General features: G+C 37.7%; 1 protein-coding gene across 2 annotated transcripts in view; it reads left to right on the top strand.

Moving 5' to 3' along the window:
* The window catches only part of RFC1 (replication factor C subunit 1), a 42,432-nt gene that overhangs the window by 17,775 nt on the left and 3,202 nt on the right, over nt 1-21,455 (top strand). For both annotated transcript variants that reach the window (XM_074904672.1, XM_074904671.1), the window contains 19 exons: nt 5,270-5,502; nt 6,214-6,288; nt 8,195-8,272; nt 9,138-9,225; nt 9,321-9,622; nt 10,723-10,830; nt 11,331-11,510; nt 11,807-11,911; nt 13,012-13,408; nt 14,288-14,397; nt 15,961-16,075; nt 16,539-16,627; nt 17,662-17,799; nt 18,207-18,302; nt 18,476-18,574; nt 19,015-19,169; nt 19,285-19,402; nt 20,322-20,467; nt 20,933-21,146. In XM_074904672.1, coding sequence (XP_074760773.1) covers nt 5,270-5,502; nt 6,214-6,288; nt 8,195-8,272; nt 9,138-9,225; nt 9,321-9,622; nt 10,723-10,830; nt 11,331-11,510; nt 11,807-11,911; nt 13,012-13,408; nt 14,288-14,397; nt 15,961-16,075; nt 16,539-16,627; nt 17,662-17,799; nt 18,207-18,302; nt 18,476-18,574; nt 19,015-19,169; nt 19,285-19,402; nt 20,322-20,467; nt 20,933-21,146 — 2,846 coding nt within the window. The remainder of the gene's footprint in view (nt 1-5,269; nt 5,503-6,213; nt 6,289-8,194; nt 8,273-9,137; nt 9,226-9,320; nt 9,623-10,722; nt 10,831-11,330; nt 11,511-11,806; nt 11,912-13,011; nt 13,409-14,287; nt 14,398-15,960; nt 16,076-16,538; nt 16,628-17,661; nt 17,800-18,206; nt 18,303-18,475; nt 18,575-19,014; nt 19,170-19,284; nt 19,403-20,321; nt 20,468-20,932; nt 21,147-21,455) is intronic.

The following is a 21,455-nucleotide window of genomic DNA, read 5'->3' as shown; positions in this document are numbered from 1 at the left end:
AACCAGTTCAAGTGAATAAAACTCTGGAATAAACTGGAAAGAGTTAATGGACTGATAACTTCTAATTGCATGCTAAGGTAATACAGCAGTTTCTATGGCAAGTGTATTTCATTTGTAATGTGTTGCTATAATTGACAGCTTTGCAGATGAAGATAATTTTCTTCAGTTTAAATATTTTCAGCTGTCTCATACTGCAATGCACCCAAAACTTCTTTTTAAAGATTAAAAAGTATAAGTATACATATTTGTGTAAGAATGTTATTTAGTATGTAGAGGACAAAAGAGTATCAAATTGGACTGTGTAGTCTGGGCACTGAAGTGTATAATTACAATTAGACATGGCAGTTATTGCTTTGCGGTTTTAGATCCTAGAACCTTTTTCCTTTAAAGTGAAAAATATGACAGAGGCAACTTCTTGAAATGATTTTTGGTAACTGGAAAATCCTCATGTAAGTTTGATTCCAGCAGTAAAGCTGGAATGGTTCTGGTAAGCTTTATATTTTTGTAACAGCATGGAACCTTGACATGTCAATAAAGGCAAAATGTTAGCAATTATGGTTTAAAGTGCATGTTTGTAGTACATCTAAAATCAATTAGCTTGTTGAGAAATGACAGAAAAATATCTAAATGTCTGTACAGACCAGTTTTTGAAATGTTGGTTGCAACTACTGTGTTTTTAAATGCAGGGGAAGATGGAAAAAAAAAAAAAGCACTTTGCTAGTCATGCATAGCATCTGTTCTTTTTTGGAAAGAATTACAGGAATTGAGTTTGAATAGGCTGGCTGGCTTTTTTGAGAAGTTGTGGTTATCTTTATCATCTTAACAATTTACTTTAAGAAAAGGTGAATATAAAACTCAGCCCTTCCAAATAAATGCTGGATCTGTTGAATGGTGACCAATGCATATTTAAAATAATCAAAACCTGATAAAATAACTTCTTTTTCATAGAGACACTATTTTCTCCACCTTCAACTTTAGCTTGGACAGCAGTACTTGCTGCTCTAGACTAAAGGGCAGGAACTGCTTTAAGTACTTGTGCAAATGCGGTGCCATTGAAACTGAAGAATGCACAGCATACTGTCATTTTATACACGTAATGTAGATTTAATGACTTTAGCATAGGATATAGCCCTTTAGCTCCTATAGAAATCCTTATGTAGTAGTTTACAAACACCAATTTAACAAACATTTATCAGGATAAGTACAAGTTATTTGTAACCTGTGGATGCCCTGCCTATATTTGGGGTTGGTTTTATAATGTCATAGTAAGAAGTTGTCTCTATCTTAAAGAAATTGCATTCTAAACAGAATAGGAAACAGGGAATTAAGTTGTATACTGATGGGGAACACAACAATACAGAAATAGTAAATGAAGATGAATAAAATATGTTGTTCTGAAGACCATTTGAGGATCTGTCTTATGCTGCTTGTTGCCATTGTCCCTTCCTGCAATAGATTTCTCTCTTTTTAGATTGGCTGAGGTAATTCCTGAACCTGAGCCTTTTAAAATGGTCTGAATTTAAACAAATATTTAAAACAACCTAGGTAATTTTGATAGGGCTTAGTTAGGGAACAACTGCACATGTTGTCTCTAATCGGTGGGCAAAAGCCTATTGAGAATGGGTGAGGAGTAACAAACAGTTACAGCTGGGCTGCAGGCATTAGTTTATTAACCTAATTGTGCTACTGTTAGAACAGTATATAAACCGAAAGCCAGCTGTGCTTTGATGTCATGAAATAGTTCTTAACCCCCCAGGATTTAACAGTTCACAGAATCATTTGTTTGTTGCTAGGGAAGTTTGGCCTTGTACATTGTCTGGCGTAATAGGTCCCTGCTTCATGTGTAGTGTTTTCATTTAAAATAATTAAAAGTAATCTCCTGGTTGTCATGCCTGTCTGTTCTATTAATTACATGATTATCTTTGTCACATCTACTTCATTTCCAGAAAACTTGACTAGAATACATGGTCTTGATTTTGTGGTTGTAGTTCAGAGCTAGTCCTGAAAAAAACAAATGTGTGTGTCAAGGTAATCAGGATATACTGCTCTTGGAATAGTCTTGTTCCACTGTGCAAAGAATTTGCAACATAGAAGTAATCTAGTTGATGATAATGCTGATTTCTGTTTCTTTCTTTGTGAAGTCCATGTAAGGTTATCTCAACTGTTCACCTCGCAATTGCTGTAAGAATGCAGTTAATCTACAATTTTTATAAGCTGAAATCCAAATTTTCACTTTTTGTTCCCCACAAATTATTGGCTTGCATTTATGAATGAGAATGCCTTTCTCCTTTTACAGGTAGCGTTGAGAAACGTTGACCTCAATAGTCCAGCAGCAATACTAGGACTCTTGATATTTTCAAAGGTGTAAATGAAGTCACCTTCATGCTTATAAGGAAGTTGAAAGTGTACAGCTGCCTAACTTCGCTGTTCACTGCTGTGGCAGTAGGCATGTATGAGCAGTTTGCTTCAAGGAAGAAGCGTTAAGGTTTTACTGAGAAAGTTGTTGTTCTTAAGTACTTGAAATAAAGGGAATGACTGGAGATCAGGAAGATTTGTGTTGTGGTTATGAATTTCCTGAACCTGGGATGAAACTGTAGCCTGAACATCTGTCCCCTAAAGCATCTTTTGAAACCCACTTAATAGAATCAGCGTGGTTTTGTTTCCTAATGATCACTTTCATGTTCTCATTCTGCCTTTACTTACGTTTTTAGACTGTTCATAAGTGCTGTTGAGTCTCTTGTCCTCCTTTAGCCGCAGCTTGCAATCAATAAACGTTTCTAATCCTGTCGTTCCTAGGAAGGACATAATTAAAGCAAAGCTCTAATTATTGGTAATAGTACTGGCATCATAAATGACTCAAATCCACATCCTTTTTAATTAAAACCTAATTATATTTACTCTGCTTTTTTCTACTTGAGTGAGAGCAATATCCTGTTGGTTTTTGTTGTTAGTTAAATGGTTATGAGTGAATAATGAAAAAAACCAATATTGCATGCAGATTTTCTGATAACAGTAGTGATGAGTAAAGATTTTCTTCTAGTGTGGAGCAGTCCTTAGCTTAAGAAAATCTGGGAGTGGGGGTCAGAATAGGATTTGTATCTTCTTTCCAAGACAAATAAATGTAATTACATCTACATTAACTGTTGATTTCTAGTAATAGGTACATTTTACTTCTGTAAATGTATTTTCTTGTTAAACTGAAGAATTTAAGAGAAGTAAAAAATATTTCTGAAATTAAGTTTGAGATAAACGGTCTCCTATTCAGACCTCAAACTATTGTGAATTAGGAGCCTAAAGAATCAGATCTCCCAGATATGTAATGTTTTGCTAAATAGAGCTAAAAGGAAGTAAGAAATATACTGCTACCTAGGGAAAGTAAATCGTGTTGAGAATAATAAAGCTTTTAGCTTTGTGATAAAACTTGCTGCTGGCAGCTGAGGGCCTGGGCTTGAATCTTTTCTTCCATATATTGCTTTGTGAATTGAATTGGCAAAAATACCACTTTCTTTTAGATATATTTTTATCATTAGACATTCTTGATTTAACTGCCGAACCAATTTTCTCCCTTACAGACATATCTTTGTTTCATTTTTCTTTCTGAACTTCCTTTCACATGAATAGTCAGAATCCCCCTTTGTACTTGTATTTTGCTTAGTAAGTGTTCAGTATCAGAAAGTTCCAGCTGGTGCGTAAAACACTCTTGTTATATACTCTAGTATATAATAAAAATTATAGATGACATATGACATCATCTAAACTTAAGGGAAGTGACAAAAAAAGAAATAAGGAGGCTTAAATTAGTGATGACTGGAAAATGGATATATTTGTGATAATACTGTCAATTTAAGATCAACTATAAAACAGATGCTTAGGACATTCTGTGTTTATGATATGTTGAGGGGAGTGTTTGAAACGTCTCTATTTTGAGAAAAGTAAAACCAGACTTCAGTTAGAGGCATGCAAATGAGACTGCCTCCGTTTCTGTTCCTCTCAAGTCTTTGTGCTTTATTATTTCTTTGTCTGATGTTCATTTTGGGGATTTTCTTGCAGTTTGCTTCTTAATCCTTGCACACTTTGAATTTTTAGAAGAGTTTACAAAGTGATTTTATCACTAATCAAGAAGTTCGTCCAGTGATGTTTGTCTTCTGTGCTGTCATATTTTAGTCCAATCATTTGACAGTGATATCTGTTTATTTTCGTATGCTTCAGTGACAGGGTTTCATTTTGTATTACCGTTGGTACGACTTCATGACATGACACACAACTCTTTGAAGTCTCTGGTAATCTTTGATTAACTGGGGCCAGAATGAATAAATGGCCATCAAACCATCTTTCTCTTTCTCATTGCTGGGAAGGCCATGTCCTGGCTGTTATAAAAGAGTCCTAAAAGGGAAGATTGAGTTTTTGTTCAGGGTCTGTGGGCTAATTCTTAATGAGACTGTGTATGCCACTTTTTCTGGTCCTTGTAAATTGAAAAATCTATTCTGTGTGCTGACTTCTTGTCTGATTTCTGTGTTCTGTGAAATGGCAGCATTCCTTTGAGATGGTTTAGACTCTACTGGGAGGAGGGCGTGATTAAGTGCAGAAATGTGGAGGATGTAGAATAGCTCGTAGAATCTCTGATGAAAAGGAAAAAAGTAAAAAATGGTGCTAAAGTATTTCTACTAAAACATTCAAAAGCTATGAGCAGTGCTTTAAAAATACCTAGTAAGCTTATTCAAGAAGCTTTTTGTAAATACAATGTTCTGATATTTCCCCCCAGTTTATAATGTAATATTGAGAGATTCTTAAGAATATACAAGTCTACAAAGCCTATGTTTTCTGCTCTGTTAATAAATACTGTGAAGTAATAAAATGAACGTAGCTTTGTACTTCACATTTTATGTGCTGTTCAATCTGATGTTGCATTAAGGAGAAGATTCAAACTTCAGTGACCTAGATTTTCTATTTATCATCTTCCCTATGTAAGAAGGGAAGGCTTTCTTTGGGAACCTCTCTAAATGAGAGGTGATGTATGAACATAAATAACAAATTTTATGTGTCCTTATTTCAGTACTCAATCTATTCAGACTTGAACGGTACTGTCAAAGATGCTAAATACAATGTGTTATGCAACTCAGCCTTTTTTCAAAAAACTTTTCAAATAATGCCTGTAGTAATTTCTTAGGATGCAAGTTGAGGTAATCTGCCAAAATAGTTCTCTTGAAAGTTCCATTGTAAGAACTTAAGTTCCACGTACCAGAAGTAATAGAATACTCTTCATGTTTAGATGAAGAAGATGACTTTGTCAATAAAAGAATTTCATTGAAACCGAAGGAGAATGGGACGTCAGCAACTGGTTGTCCAGGAACAGCTACAACAAAAAAGGAAGATGTAAAACCACGAGCTAAAAGTAAACCATTATCTCCAGTGAAACAGACTCCCACCTCGGCACTTGATTATTTCGGGACAAGTAGTGTCCAACGATCCGAAAAGAAACTGGTAGCGAGTAAAAGGAAAGAAGTGAGTACTGATGATGTTCCTTTTAGGACTGCTCGTGGGTCTGATAGCAGATCAAAATGGCCAGTTTAATGGCTGCAAGGAGGTACTCAACTGCTTGTCCTACTTAGTTACTTTTTAGTGGCCATTCAAGTTCAGTTCTGATGATATGTGCAGGCATATCAAGTCCTCAGATGTTGAAAGTACCATTTCCATGTCTGTGGAGATAGAACAAAGTTAAAAGTGGTATTTTCCCTTTTGCTTCTTCTCAAGTGACTTAAAATTAAGTAGTTTTCTGCGATTAGTGAGTGGATAGCATAGCTTATAGTTTGGGGCAGAGGGCAGGAGGAAGAGGTAATGAGGTTGTTTTCCCAGGCTTTATGGCACACATTCATGGAATAACAAAGCACCAAATAATGTCTGGAGGAAATTAAAAATTCACAGTGTAGTTACTGATTTCTTTCAAGGGGGCCAACTGTGGTAGCTTCAGAGATGTTCAGCATTGTTTGAAGAAATGAGGTATTTATATTATAGCATGGTTTTATTTTGAATAGTAAAATCTCTTGAAAGCAGCTGTGTTTAATAGTGTTTAAGTTAGAGAGCTAGAAATAAAATGCTGCATGTCTCATTTTCAGTCTTTTTTTAGAAGTACACAAAACGAATCTATACAGATTATAATAATTTACACAGTATTGGGGAAACTGAACTGTTGGTCTTTTTTTTTCTTAAATACAGCCTTCACAAAGCAGAGACAGCACACTAGATGATGAGGCCATTGCTAGGCAACTGCAGCTTGAAGAGGATTCGGAGGTAAAAGCTCTATAAATTTGCTGCTCTATGCCAAGACAAGTTTGTTTAACTTAAAATTGTTTTTCCTTAAGAAGTTAAGATGGACTTTCCATGTATGCTATAAATAAGTAGTAAAATTAATCTGTATACTTAACTCTTTCACATGTGTGCAAACATAGTCATGCAGTTATTTTTATGGGCATTATTTCAGTTACATGAATAGAACATATCACAGGTTTTTTTATGTCTATCCAGACTTTCTTTACCCGTGCAGTTGATGAGTTGATGTGTCTATAATAATGTTGCTTTTCATACAGAATTCACTTTCTGCTTCCTCAAGTTTGTGGGTTTTTTTTGGATTTGTGTGGTGTGGGTTTTTTTGGGTGTGGGTGCTTTTGTGTCGTGTGTTGTCCCCCCTCCTTCCCTGGAGTGAAAAATTAAAAGCCATTACCATCCATGATTTGTTTTACTAGTCAACTGAGTTTTCCTATAGTTGAGAAAAATGTGAATTGCTCTTAGATGTGTGTGTTAAACTCTCCTGTTTGAATCAGTGCTTATATGAAGGAAAGGTACATTTGTCATACCTACTTACTTGCTTTTGGGAAAATAATTTCGTATATACTGGTAATAATGAGTATAATTTGAAATAAATATATCGTACATGCAAAGCTTAGTCTCGTCCTTGAGCTCCCCAGAGGTATGATGAATTTACCTTTAATCTATTAGAAAGTTAAACAATCTTTCAGGAGAAACAAGGCATTGTCTTTCATTTAAACTGATCTTACATATAACACGCTCATTGTCTATATGTATGATCAAAGGAATGTACTTCATTTCAGGTGTATTTCTGCCTGAGTCTGATGTGCGTTTGGTAGTTGCTGCCCTTCCCCTTTCTCACTGTATACAGGGAAGATAGATGCATTTCATCGCTATTGGCGTGTAAAAATAATGCCTGTGGCGTACTGGTTTTTTAAAGTCATCTGTTTGAATCTTATAATGTGGCATGTTGGACTTCAAGACAATTATGAAAACATTTTTTTGTTTAGTTAAAACTGCGGTCAGTATTTATTGGCAACAATATATGCTATTCAGGAATAGAAAAAAAATTTCCCCAAGGGGCCCTATTGAATAGGAGAAGTAACTTGATCAGTTATCACTGTAGATGTCACAGTTATTTTGTTAGGTGAAATAGAAATGAAACCAACCTGGCTTTCTTTTTTACAATTAATAAATAACTTTCTTGGATTCCATGTGCAGTATTTGTTCTTACTCGTTCTTCTGTCAAAGAAAATAAGTTGTGTAAGTAGAAATATTAAAAAATTAAAGTATATTTGTTTCCATAAACAGAACTGGCAACAAGAGCTGGGCTAAGGTAGTTAAATTTTCCAAAACTGCCAGAAATTTTTTCATATGATATGTTGCTAGTGGTAAACAAGAATAAAACATTTGTTATTGAGACATTATAATACTTAACAGGCATTGTTCCTGCTTGTCTTGTAGGACTGCTTTTGGAAGTTTTCTAAAATCAACAGGTTGAATCTCAGTGCAAGCTGGTGGTTGTGAGATCCTGCTTTCAATTTTTGATTGTTTATTAAAAGAAAAGGATGTACAACAATAAAAATGAAGAAACAGACAACCTCTTTGAAAACAGATCATACAGGCTTATAAATGTTTGTAATGTAACAACTCCAAACTCTACTTTTCTCACTAGATTTCAGTTTCTCTTTTATGGGGAAACAAGTAATTTTTAAGTGGTATTTTCAGAAATTCATGTGCCTCTGGTAGGATGCACTTTTTCCAGCTATGTGCTGTCTTATTTTGGATAAACTTTTTGTCTTGAACAGCAAATAGAGTTTTAAAAAATTATACTAGAATTAAAACTTGTCAGATATGAGCCTAAAAATATTTTTTCTTTTTTCTCTTTCAGCTGGAGAGACAGCTGCATGAAGATGAAGAATTTGCTAAAACTTTGGCCATGTTGGATGAAACGCCACGGAAGAAGAAGGTTGAATTATTTTTAAACTTTAGGTTTTAGAAATTGCACTGCTGGGAATGTATTTAGACATCTAACCTTTGTTTTGAAGTTTCCATACAAACGCATTAAAAATAGTAAGAAAGTGTTTGCATGAAAGTAACAGCCTTGCATTTCATACTTTCCTCCTGGATTTTCCTCACTCAATAAATAGTGTCCTTCATAGTCAGACAGCAGGCATCATTGTATCTTTGTGCTATCTGCTTCTGTTGAAATGAGATTTTAAGTTCTAGTTCTAATTGAGTGAAATGTGTTGCTGAAGATTCATGCTTTAGATCAACTATAGCTCCTGACCAGCTTCATTGGCTCAGGAGGACCAGCTCAAGTAAAATGAGTCAGTGACAGAAGCTGGTGAAAAGTGATGGGGGAAAAAGGAAAAGGAAGGAGGAGAATACTCTCCTTGCTTTGAGAGATGGGGCAAGCAGGGATATTTTTGACACTAACCCCATTGGTGGGAATCTTACCAGTTCTCAGCTTGTGGTGTAAGGCACAGTAAAATATTTGCTGGGTTGTACATCAAGGCTCTTAGAATTTAGGACTGCTAATTTGAATATAGCAAGTATTAGTACTTCTAGACTAATCAGTAAACCAATTAGGGTCGAAGTTTACTGTAACCTGGAAGTTTGTCTGGCCTTTGACTTAAGGAATTTATGTGCATGGCCGAGTGCAGAATTTGCTCATCTGCTTGCCTTTGATAGAGATTGTAGTCTGACTTGTGGCCTGGATCAGTTAGATGTCAGTCAGTCTGTTGTATTTAACAGTAGGAAAACTTGTAGATCTGGACTTAATGGTAGCTCAGGATATGCATCTCTGACTTTGGCATTGTGTGTTTTTTTAGGCTCGAAGAGACTCAGGAGGAGAACAAACAGTATTGAACATCAAGAGCAGTCCTAACATGACGGAAAAATATAAGCAGTCAGAAAGAGGTAGGATGTGGAATGCAGAAAGCACGTCACCAATTTAAAATGTTAATGAGACGCATTCTTATATATGTGCTCTCCTCCCTTTGCCTCCTTTCAAGTGAAATCAACAGACTCAACAGGCAACGCAACAAATTACGCTGTGAAGCAGCAAATGAAATCTGAACATTCAGAAGGCGCTTGTTTATCCCTACAATCATCTGATGGTAAAACAGCAAGAGAGCTGACGGATAAGACCTTGCCTTTGAAACCCAATTATAAACTTGTGTCTCTGAAACAAAAAGAAGAGATTGCTGAAAAGGAAAGAGATTCTCAGAGCTTGGTATCAAAAGAAAAAACTTCTCCTGGGAAAGAAGAGAAGACAACACCAAAGAAGGAGAAAATTTCTCCCAAGAAGACTGAGGTGAGTAAATGTCAAGATTAATTCAGTTGTCTTGGTGGAGTTTGCAGGAAAATAGTTTTCATTTATTATTGTCACTGTTGTGACTTGGTGCTTTGAATCTTCTGGGCCATTTTCAAGAATCTGAATTCTAGTAAGGCTTTAAGTTCCTAGCAACTGTAAAAATATAGGGAAAAAGTGAGCTGGAAAAGTGTAAATTAAATGCGTGAAGGAGCTGAGAGTTCTGTCATGCTCATTAAGGTATGCATGTATGCTGAAAATCATTTCAGTGCTTTTTCATGTTTAACTTTCCTGAAAAAACTCAGAATGCAGGAATTCTGACGCCTAGTGAGTAAAAGCTTACTATTCATGTGAGCATGGTGACCTTGTGGATCTGTGCTGCTGTTAAAATGATAAATGGCATTTCCCACCCCCCTCTCCCTGAGTCTCCTCTTTCTGAAGTGTATTTTTTACAATTGATACATTATGTAGGAATGTATTTTAGGGTTTTTTTAACTGTCTGATTCAGTAACAGTAATTATTGAACACACTGGAAGCTGTTTGCAACCTTAAAACTTACTTTTTAATCATAAAGTAAAAATATCCAATTTTGACACTTAACAGTTGTAATTGGGAGGGAGACTCAAACTTTTTCGGAGGTGAGTTTTAAATAATTTTTTACTGATGAAAAAGCTTAAATATCTCTTGAAAGTAGAAATGCTATGAAGTCAACTTCATGTAAGTGTAGCTCTTGTCTATACCTGATCACCATTCTGAAATAAAATAAAATGTGAATTTAAAGCCACAATTTATGAATTAAGTGAGCATTTACATGTGGAATACAGATGAATCTCCAGAAACTTGACAACAAACAATGGGTACCTATTTTTAAACTCTCAGGTAAGGTTTTTGAAATCTTTTTGAAAAGAACGACAAAAAATACCTCAAAACAGGAGCACCAAAACCAGAGCAAGCTTTCATATTGCATGTTAATAGATTAACAACAAGTGTTAGAACTTACTTTTCCTTTGGTGCCTAAAGATGTCTTAAACTGTGATGCTTGAGTTTATTTTTTTGGTTTTATACGTGTAATATGGTTTGGTTTTTTTTCCCTCCTGCCCAAGTCTGTAAGTCCTGAGGACTCTGAAAAGAAGCGAATCAATTACCAAGCCTACCGAAGCTTCCTTAATCGCGAGGGTCCAAAAGCGCTGGGTTCCAAAGAGATACCTCAGGTGAGTTTGGCTACAGCATAATTCTATATGTAGAAGTGGAGTGTATCATAAACTTACTGTTATAAGTGATCTAACAAGTTTCAACTAAACTGTTTTAAAACTGGTATTTTTTTCTGTTAGGAAGTCTGTATTGGAAAAAAGCTGAAGTGTAATGCAAAACAGTGACTAAATGTAAGGAAATACAGTAAGAAATTAAGTACTTGGTTTATGAAGTCATGATGATAAAAAATAGTTACTATGGTCTTAAAGTTGACTGACATGCTATGCTTGAAGCACAGGGTGTTCTGAGTATGATTGGTCAGGTAAATGTGTGAAGTTTTTTGGGTAGCTATTGCTTCTAATGGCTTTTGAACTTTTAGAACTATTAGCTAGGTACGAAAGGCTTATTTTTAAAGTTTCGTAGGGTACTTGACATAGTAGGGGGTTAAAGCTTATGGTGAAGAGGTATTTGGCACAATTACATCAGGTAATGGCATTTTCTGCAATGCTTTTGTTCTCAGGGAGCTGAAAACTGCTTGGAAGGCCTGACATTCGTAATTACAGGTGTTCTGGAGTGTATTGAAAGAGATGAGGCCAAGTCTCTGATTGAACGTTATGGAGGAAAAGTAACTGGCAATGTCAGCAAGAAGACAAACTACCTGGTTATGGGGCGAGACTGTGGCCAGTCTAAATGTGAAAAGGTGAGTGTTCCTGTGCTTGAGTGAAGTTCAACTGTGAATTGTTCATAACTAACTGTTGGTTTTGATTATCTCTGCCAAAAGGAGTCAGTACTACCAGTAAAGTGTATGTTGAAAAGGAAGAGTTGCCTAATGTTTTAGGGCTTTGTTTTGGTTTTATTTATGTGTGTGTGTGTGTATATGTGTATATAAAAAACCCTTTGTGGTGTTGTGTTCTTAAACATAGTCTTTACTGGAAAGCACTCTGAAGTGAATTATGTAACTTCTAACTTGACTTTCAATTCTTACTTTTGCTCCAGGCATCAACTTTAGGGACAAAAGTTATTGATGAGGATGGCCTGTTTGATCTTATTCGAACTATGCCAGGCAAGAAGTCCAAATATGAGCTGGCAGCAGAAGCAGAGGTTTGTTTATAATAAACTTAGGGGGGTTTTTTGTTTTTTTATTGGAAGGAGTTTTGGTCTTCTGTTCCAGTAACAGTAACCCTATGATTGTCAGTTTGACCTTCTAGGTTAAAAGTATTGAATGTGAAAATTTTTTATTTGTGTTTAAGACTTCTACTTAGGAGCGATAGGGTTATCTTCCCACCTTTCATTTTTATACTCTGACATTATTCTGTATTTTAGGTATCTGAATGAGAGGGTAATTGTAGATGGTTTAAATTTTAAACTTTGAGTATTTGTTTATTCTTTGAAATGAGTACTTATGACTGATACTGTATGGTACCCAGACAGGCCCAGTATAAAATTATACTGTAAACATGGGACAACTATATGGAAACTATGTGTATACATAACAGATTTTGTCTGTGTGTGGTACTTGAACTAATAACATTAAAGGTAAATTTTTCAGGGAATACTGTAAAAACAGTAACAACATTTTATGCATGTTTGAATTTAGTCTGTAGAGGCTGATAAAATGTTATTAAAATCTCTGTTAGGTCTAGCATGTTGTGCATTCAGTATAGACATTGTTTTGGTACTTCTGATGTGGCTAGACATTAATTGTTGCATGTAAAAATACTCTGGTATCTTAAGGAAAAGCAGCTCTAAGATTACTAGCTAATTACCTTCAGTCCCTTTGAGTTATTTTTGGTTGAACGCTTTGTGGAAGGATTGTTTTGCAGAAAGCATCATGGGTGTCTGGCCCATTTGTTCCAGCTCGAGAGTCATCAGTTTTGCTGCCTTTTTTTTTTTTTTTTTTTTTTTTTTTTTTTAATGATGAACCAGGCTTTATGAGTAGGGACTGCTCTTGGAATGACCAGAACATTTCCTGTTTTTTTTTTTTTTGTGGGTTGTGCTACAGAACCAGCTGGCATCGTGTTTAACAGTGGTTTATTTTTCAGAGACGAATATGTCTTTTTCTGCTTTTGAAGCTTTTTTTTATCAATACATAAGCTTTGTTACTTTCTTAAGCACTCCTGTATGTGTGTTCAAAGACAGCATGTTTATTTTATGTGTTTTTTTAAATTTCCCTTTAATTTTCTTACTTTTATTTTCCCAAGGCAAAGAAAGTGGAGTCAAGACCTAAAAAGACACCACAGAAAGCTGAAACAGGAAAAAGGAATTTTAGCCCCTTCAAAAAGGGAGCAGATAATAAAAGATATAAGTCTACTTCTGAAAAGGGAGATACTGTCAAATCTGTCAAGAAAGAAACCACTGCTGTTCGAAAGCTTACGGACTTTAAACTGCAGACTGAAGAGAACAGCGAAGCTCCAAAACCTAAGGGGAACTTGGTTTCTGAGATTAATGAAGATGGAACAGAGAGATTGCTATGGGTAGATAAATACAAGCCTGTATCTCTTAAGGCAATAATTGGACAACAGGGTGAACAAAGCTGTGCTAATAAACTGCTCCGATGGCTCAGAAATTGGAACAAGGCTACTTCAGAAGATGGACAAGGTGACCAGCGCGGTTAACTTCTCTGTGGTCTTCCATGGTTCCATGGGCCTTTCAGATAGCAGAAGCAACTCTGGAAATCGGGAATGAGGCTGCAGTTGGGTGCATTTTTAGCAGCAGATGAGCCTGAGGGTTTTTTTGTTGAAAGTAGTTGCTCACTTACCACTGCCACCTGCCCCCCCGCCCCCCCTCCCCCCCAAAAAAAACAAAAAACCAAAAAAACAACAAACCCAAAAAACCAGAAAACTGTCTGAAAATATTTAAGTCTTGTGGTAGTCTCTTAAACATAATCTTTTTCCAAAAGAAACAAAAATAACCTGGCAGTAATGTATATAAAAATGGCCTCTTGTTAAGGCTATTGAAATCTTTCTCAGCAAGAGAAATGTTTGCCAGTGCTACCCTGAAAATGTAGGGTAGCAACATGTCTAAAGAGCTGCTGTCATGCCTGGGGAAGAGGGGAATTGTTAAGGTCCTGATTCTGCCTGACTTAATTGTCCATGTCATATGTAGTATGCCATTCTATAGACAGCTTCAGCTTTTTCTGTGTTTTGAAATAGCATTTAAGTTTCACTTCAGTCATAGTGGGTAGTGGGGTTTTTCTGTGTGGTGTGTTTGGGGTTTGGTTTAGTTTGTTTGGGGTGTTTTTGTTGGTTTGGTGGTTTTGTTTCTTAATGATGTGGTGGTGTGGAAATTGCTGAAACAGTTGTATTACATTAATCACACTTCTGATATTTTTCAGTTTAGAATCACTGTAAGTCTTAAACTAAGATGGTTTAAGCTGCCTTGCCCCAAATGGTTAGGATGTAGATGTGTATGTGTTAGAAGTATGCAGTTTGTTTTATAATACATACCTAGCTAAAACCTGGAATCTTCTTTTTATAGCAAAGACCAATAAAACTGGAGGCAAAGATGATGGTACTGGTTTTAAAGCAGCATTACTTTCTGGTCCACCTGGAGTTGGTAAAACTACTACAGCTTCTTTGGTTTGTAAGGTGAGTTCATATTAACAGCTGTTCCCAGCACTTCTTTATCTTTTTTTTTTTCTTTATCTGAATACAGATGCAGGGTGCAGTTGGTATCCCCTAAATGACCTGTCTGCTCCAAGCCTTGTTCCACCTGCTTAGAACAGGGTTCCAGGTGAAAATATGTGTATGTTTAGATACCTTTATCAGGTCTGGGGCAAGAATGTAGCAGTGAGTGTCTGCATTTCTTTCTGTTACATTGAGGGGAATCATATAACAGCATGTTGAATGACTGGAAATGGTTTTCAAGAATTGGAGCATTCAGCACAAGTTCTACAAGTCAGAGAATATTTGCACTAAATTTAGTGGGAGTTGAATTCTGGCAGGCTTTTTGAAAGTTTCTATATGACAGACTGGGTCATGGGTTTTATATATCTAACAAAGATATCTTGCCCAGACTCATTCTAAAATCAAATACTCCTTTAGGATGAGAGAAGTTGACAGAGCTTTGTGTCCATATCTAAATCTGAGTTTAGAAATGAGTTTTTCCTAACTTAGCTGTCATGAGAATCAGCGAGAACTCCATATTGTAGAAATACCATTAAAGCCAACTTATTAATAGTGGTGTTGTATGAAGTTACAGATTGTTACTGTTGTTCTTTGACTTGCCTGAACTTTCTTAGAATATGATACTACCAACTTGGAAGGTTTGAGAACTGTTGTGTTGGGAAGGAATAATTACTTGCCTCAAACAAGAGTTTTACAGAGTAATTCCCAGGCTTCCCCCAGCCTGCTCTAGAGTTTTGTGCCAGCAGGCTGATGCCACAATCAAAACTAGACCTGCAGAAGAGCTGGATGTGCTGACTTGGACTCATTTCTGCACTAGCATGGTCTTTGCTGCTTCTGGTTTCCAGCCTAGCTTGCTTACAGCTGCTTCAGGTCTCTGCAGAGCATTTCACTGTGCTCCATGGGAGTAGCTAACAAAACTGGGTTGTTCAAGCTGCAGGAACAAAGCTGTGTGCAGCTCACTGCTGTGCCGTGGCATGCCCCTGTCAGAGGAGTTTGCTGATAAAGGAGCAGCTGGGTGTGGTTCTTCAGGGACTGACATGCAGCCCAGCCCTGTTCTGAAGTATTAGGGCTGCTGAGGGAGTAATCTGTTTCCTAGCTCTAAAATAGTTAAAAGCTTCCCTTTCCTTCAGCTTTCAGAGTGGCATGTTTCCTGTCCTGACTCTTTGTGCATAAGACACTGATGTGCAGCTGGAAATACCGTGGAGCTTAGCCAGCCTTGGCTTGAAGTTCTGTTTGTATACCTGGTGGCAGTTCTCTTAATCCTTTAGAACCAAATCTGTGCCACTGACTTCCCCTCTTGGCCCCCACTTAAAAACAAGTTCTCTTGAGTATATCTGTTCCATGTCTGTGAGAGAAAAGGAGTATAAGGGAAGAAAGGAATCAAAGCCAAAAATTATATGTGAAAATGTTGTTGTCAGAACTTCCTTCTGGAACTCTGAAATACTGTTTCTAATTCTGAGTATGCGTATGCTCTTTCACTGATCTGTGTTCTCATATTTTGTGTGGTTTATGTGTTTTGACTAGGAACTGGGGTATAGCTATGTGGAGCTGAATGCCAGTGACACTCGCAGTAAGAACAGTCTAAAGGAAGTAGTTGCTGAGTCCCTTAACAACACCAGCATCAAAGACTTCTGTTCTGGTATGTCTGTGGTTTGAAGGAGGATTTTTGTTGTGTTAGAAGTCTGGTTACAGGAGGGACAGGGCTTCCTTATTACATAGCAGTGTTAGGAATTGAACTTGCTCATCACGCAGAAGGATCCAGCTCTCACAGGGATGGCTTCATTTAGCAAGCTGTTTTATTTCATCTGCAATTGTAGAATTAAATCTTACTATGGTGGAACCAGTTGTTAATCTGCACAAACTACTGAAGAACTCTGCAGTTGCTCTTCTGTTGCATGGGACATTTTTTGGAAGATGACACAAGGTTATAGTCAGTTCTGTTCTGTGATCATGGATTCATGTGATCAACTGGTGGAGCAAGAGGTTCACCACCACCTCAGGTGTCTAGGATGGGCTTACCTAACCTGTAAAGCATTGGGTAAAACTCTGAGCAAGACTCTATTTTATTCCCATCTCATTTTCTTGTCCATATTCATTTTCAGGCACATCCTCATCAGTTAGCGGGAAACATGTATTGATCATGGATGAAGTGGATGGTATGGCAGGCAATGAAGACAGAGGAGGGATTCAGGTGAAACTGCTATAGTTATTAGCTAATGCCATTGCTAAGAGTGCATACCTTAAACAGCACAAAGTATTTCAAGCCAGTCTACTGTCCTCAACCCATGGTCCATAGAAACTCTCTGTAGAGTACAGTTTATTTGACCTGTTTTAGAAGTCAGTCTTCATGTCAGAAGAATTATGCGTTGGTAGAGGGGGGAAAAGATACTTCTGTATAAGAAGCCTGGAGTGATGAACTTGGATGTGTGTGCTGTAGATGTTTATTCCTGGATAGGTGAATTTATCCTCTGGTCTCTGCAGCTGGCATGTACCTGCAGTGGGAGGTTTGTAGTCTGTCTGGGACAGTTGCTCTCTTCAGTAGGCAGTAATGCTGAATGAACAGTGTGGCATAGGCAGTAATATACTTTGTTCTCCTTAGCAGCTCCAGTTTTAGCTTCTGAAGGTTTCCCATAGTCACATGCAGTACTTAGTCAATAAAGGGCATACATATCTTTAGCTCCGATGCAGACATTTACATTGCAGGAATATGAAGTTGAATTGAATTTTGCTTCCATTAGAGCAGGCAAAGTTTGCTCTGGTAAGTCTAACAATGCTGAAGCCTCAGGGCTGAGCTCTCTGGATGGGGAAGAGCTGACCTTTTTACTTCCTGCTGCCTCATTGTTTGTGGCAGGGTGCGTGAGAAAGATGTGCACTCCCTCTGGGCATAGGCCAGGTCACACTGGCTGTTAGACAAATGAATCTCGTTCTGCAGGGGGACAGCTCTGCTGTGGCTTGCTCTTAATTACTTCATGAAGAATGATCTAAACATGATTGCTGGAAGTGGGTAGACAGCCCATTTAGTGCAGCTGAATGGAAGAATAGCAAGTGGGAAAAGTTAGGAGAGGGGCTAGGTTTTCACTGTGTGGAAACATGATTGTAGTAGGAAGAGTGTTAGAAACTTGCATCTCTCAAGGATCCGATTTAAGGCAGGGACTAATGCTGCCTGGTAGGACATTTTAAACATTCTCTATCTGATGTAATTGTTACGATGTGTTTAAATCACAGGAGTTGATTGGTTTGATTAGACACACAAAGATACCCATCATCTGTATGTGTAATGATCGAAACCATCCTAAAATGCGTTCCTTGGTCCACTACTGTTTTGATCTTCGTTTTCAGAGACCTCGTCTAGAACAGATTAAGGTAAGAAGGCTGTGGCTGTAGGGGCTGCACTGAATTACCATCAGTAACTCCTGTTTTCATGTGGCAGAACGTATACAGAACTGGAAACACCACCTCAGTGAGTAACTACTTTTCAAAATGGTTTGAGATTTTCTTCCCAGAGAATGAAGTATCCCAAAGACTTTCAGATTTAGTAGTCTACCTTAAATATATCCAAAGACTTTTTTTTTTTAAATGATCATGTGCTGCTTTTTTTACACCAGTGACAAGGGATGACATACGTTTATGAGAGAAAATGTAAGTTATACGTGCTTTAAAAAACTACAAAAACATGGTAACTCTCTTTCATAGATGTGTCAATGTGTTCTGTAAGGGGAAGAATTCATAGGAATTCGCTAGTGACAGTTTCTCACCTGTGTGTATTACAGGGTGCCATGATGTCTATTGCATTTAAAGAAGGTTTAAAAATTCCACCACCTGCTATGCAAGAGATAATCCTGGCAGCAAATCAGGACATCAGACAGGTCAGTGCCACTTCAGCATCAGTGTCCATTCAGAGAGCATGTCACGTACAAATCCTAGATTTCAGTGTAGTATTTGAAAGGTATTATTTTTATGTGTGGAGATAAGGCATTTTCTGCTTGAGTCTTCCATTTAAATGCTCTTATACTACCAAATTGTCAATTTTGTTCTTTAGGTTTTACATAATCTTAATATGTGGTGTGCAAAAGATAAGTCACTGACTTATGATGAGGCTAAAACAGATGCCAGCAGAGCCAAAAAGGATATCAAACTGGTAAGTGTGAAATACTGGATTGGCTTTTACCGTCATCTTCTGATATAATCACTAGGCTTTGTAAGCATCTTCTGAACGAAAGCACTGATAACGTAGATGCAGGGAGCTATCAGATTTGCCCCAAAGAGCTGAAGAGCAGTAAATCCAGGACTGAGGATATATTTTGATGTACTGGTCTCTTATGTAAGATGCAATTATGAAGCTCATACTTCTCGTCCTGAGTCCCTTATTTAGGAGATAATTCTCTTACTATTGGAAGTAAAACCCAGTTCTTGAAACTGGTAAAGTACTAGGAAGGAAATACTGAACATCGAACTTGTACTGATGAGTCCAGATCTTGTTGGGTACTATCACTACAGTAATTTTGTGATGCTGTGTGGTGTATTATTGTTTTTGTTGACCTGCAACCCACTGACTTGTTGAAATATCATCTACTTAAGGGCCCTTTTGATGTTGTCCGGAAGGTTTTTGCTGCTGGAGAGGAGGCTTCTCGTATGTCTCTTATAGACAAATCAGATCTTTTCTTCCATGATTATTCCCTAGCACCTCTCTTTGTCCAAGAGAACTATGTACATGTGAAACCAGCTGCTGCTGGGTGAGTTATTCCATACCCTAAACTGACACAGGCTTTTGTGTCAGAGAGTAAAGCTAGACTAAAACCTATCTGGATAATTCTGCTTTGTAATACAGTCAACTTTGTTTTTTTCCAGAGGAAATCTGAAAAAACACTTGGTGCTCTTGAGTAGAACAGCTGACAGCATATGTGATGGTGATATAGTGGACAAACAGATTCGTAGTAAGCAAAACTGGAACCTTCTTCCAACACAGGTGAGCACTTAACATTCATTTCATGTGTGTTATGGGTGTCCAGTGTAAGAATGATCCCTTAAAAATGTATGTTTCAGTGTAATTTTGTGACCTATGTAGTTCATACTTCACATAGTATTCTCTGTTCTGCTGGCGAGTAGAGCAGTTTCCCATATTTATGTTGCTGAACTCACACTGTATCATGAAATTAAGTCTTCTGAAACTTTGAAAAGCTTGACCCTTCTTTATGAAGTGTAGGAGCACCTGGCACGTATCACCTCTGATGTGCAGTTACAAGCCTGCTGGCTTTTATTTATGTGTTTCCTATCGCAGCCTCCCACCAGGCCAGTTTTCTCCCAAAGCACAGAGGACTGAAGCTTTGTCACTGTCCGCTTTTAGCGATCACCAAAACGTTGACCCAGACTTGTACTTGAAGGATTATGACTGGCAGCAGAGATGAGGTTGGAAGGGACCTCTGGGAGGTCATCTTGTTCACCCCCTGCTTAATGCAGGTACAAACAGAGAAGTTGCTGAGGAATTTAGCTAGCTGAGCTCATGGAGATTCATGGTGTTCTCTGGAAATGTCTCCTTCACCAGGTCTACCTGTGCTTGTTTGTATGAAGTCAGCTGTTTGTCTGACTACACTCTAAAATGAGAAACAAACAGGCTTTTTTCCTTTTTTTTTTTTTTAAATGGCTTTTAAAACCCAGATAACTTCACAGTTTTAGAAGATGGTAATAAATAGGGTGGTACAAGAGATGAAGCTGTAACCTCAAAGGGGTTGAACAGAAACAAGCCAGCAGGAAAGTGTTCTCTTAAATGAGCTATTTCCACTGCGGAACTGTACTGACCTACCCCCTTCTATGTAGGGCAGTATGTCACAGTGTCAGTGAGACTAATTCATTGTGGCTTGAGTTTGGCATGTGTGTTACTTTTTCAGGCTATTTATGCAAGTGTTCTGCCAGGAGAGCTGATGAGAGGTCACATGTCCCAGTTTCCTGTCTTTCCCAGCTGGCTGGGGAAATTTTCATCCACAGGCAAACATGATCGTATCATTCAAGAACTGGCAATGCACATGAGTCTCAGGTAGTACCAACATTCCTTTTCTGGTTTATATTGACATGGATATTTAGTTCTCGTGTGGTTTGTTACTGACCATTAATTCCTTGCTGTGTTTGGTACAAACTTAAGAGTATATTCTGAATATCCTCGTGTGTTGGTGGTGACACTTTCTTGGTGCTTAATCTGGGCAACAGTCAGACTGCAGACACTTTTAGTATAGTTAGTGGTACTGTGATGCTTTTTTTTTTTAACCCCCTGAAGTTGTTTCTCAGTCAGGGATGTTTCCCCAGACCACTCGGTGGTTGGATACCTTGCGCTGGGTTACCCCTAATGTGGGTGTGGCAGAAGGAACAGCCCAGTACAACTTGGAGTTAACTCATTAAGGCAGCTGATTATCCATTTGCTGAGGGCCTACCTCCAGGTTGTTTGTGTTTAGAAGTGAATGGTGGTGGTTGTACAGATGTACTTACTACTTTATGTTTGACAAAGAACCCAGATGTGCAAGAGGACAGTAAATATGGAGTATTTGTCGTATTTGCGGGATGCGCTTGTCCAGCCCTTGAAAGACTTTGGAGCAGATGGTGTACAACAGGCTGTAACGTTTATGGACTCTTACTGCTTGATGAAAGAAGATGTTGAAAATATCATGGAAGTAAGCACGTGGGGAGGCAAACCCAGTCCTTTTTCAAAGCTGGATCCTAAGGTAAAAATTGTGAATTTTCCCCTTTCCTTCCGTATCTTTAAAAAGAAATCATAGAATAATAGCTGTGGTATGGATGTGCTGCTGGAAGGCTGAAGTTGGTGCAGCTGCAAATGAATAATTTTATTAACTATAATTTAATGGTAGTCTTTGTAAATCAGCTGATTTAGAGGTATGTCCTACAAGCTAGTCAGGCTGTGCCTCACTGGGCAGCCCTACCGTAAACCTCATGTTGCTGGTGTGAGGGATCACTGGGAGTCGGCTGTGTCAGGGGTGTGGAAGTGGAACACAGAAGGGGTGGGGGAAGCTGGT

The sequence above is a fragment of the Athene noctua genome, chromosome 4, assembly GCF_965140245.1.
Source record: "Athene noctua chromosome 4, bAthNoc1.hap1.1, whole genome shotgun sequence".
Classification (NCBI taxonomy): Eukaryota; Metazoa; Chordata; class Aves; order Strigiformes; family Strigidae; genus Athene; species Athene noctua.
The sequence above is the reverse complement of the archived record's forward strand: the minus strand, read 5'-3'. Positions and strand labels throughout refer to the sequence as shown.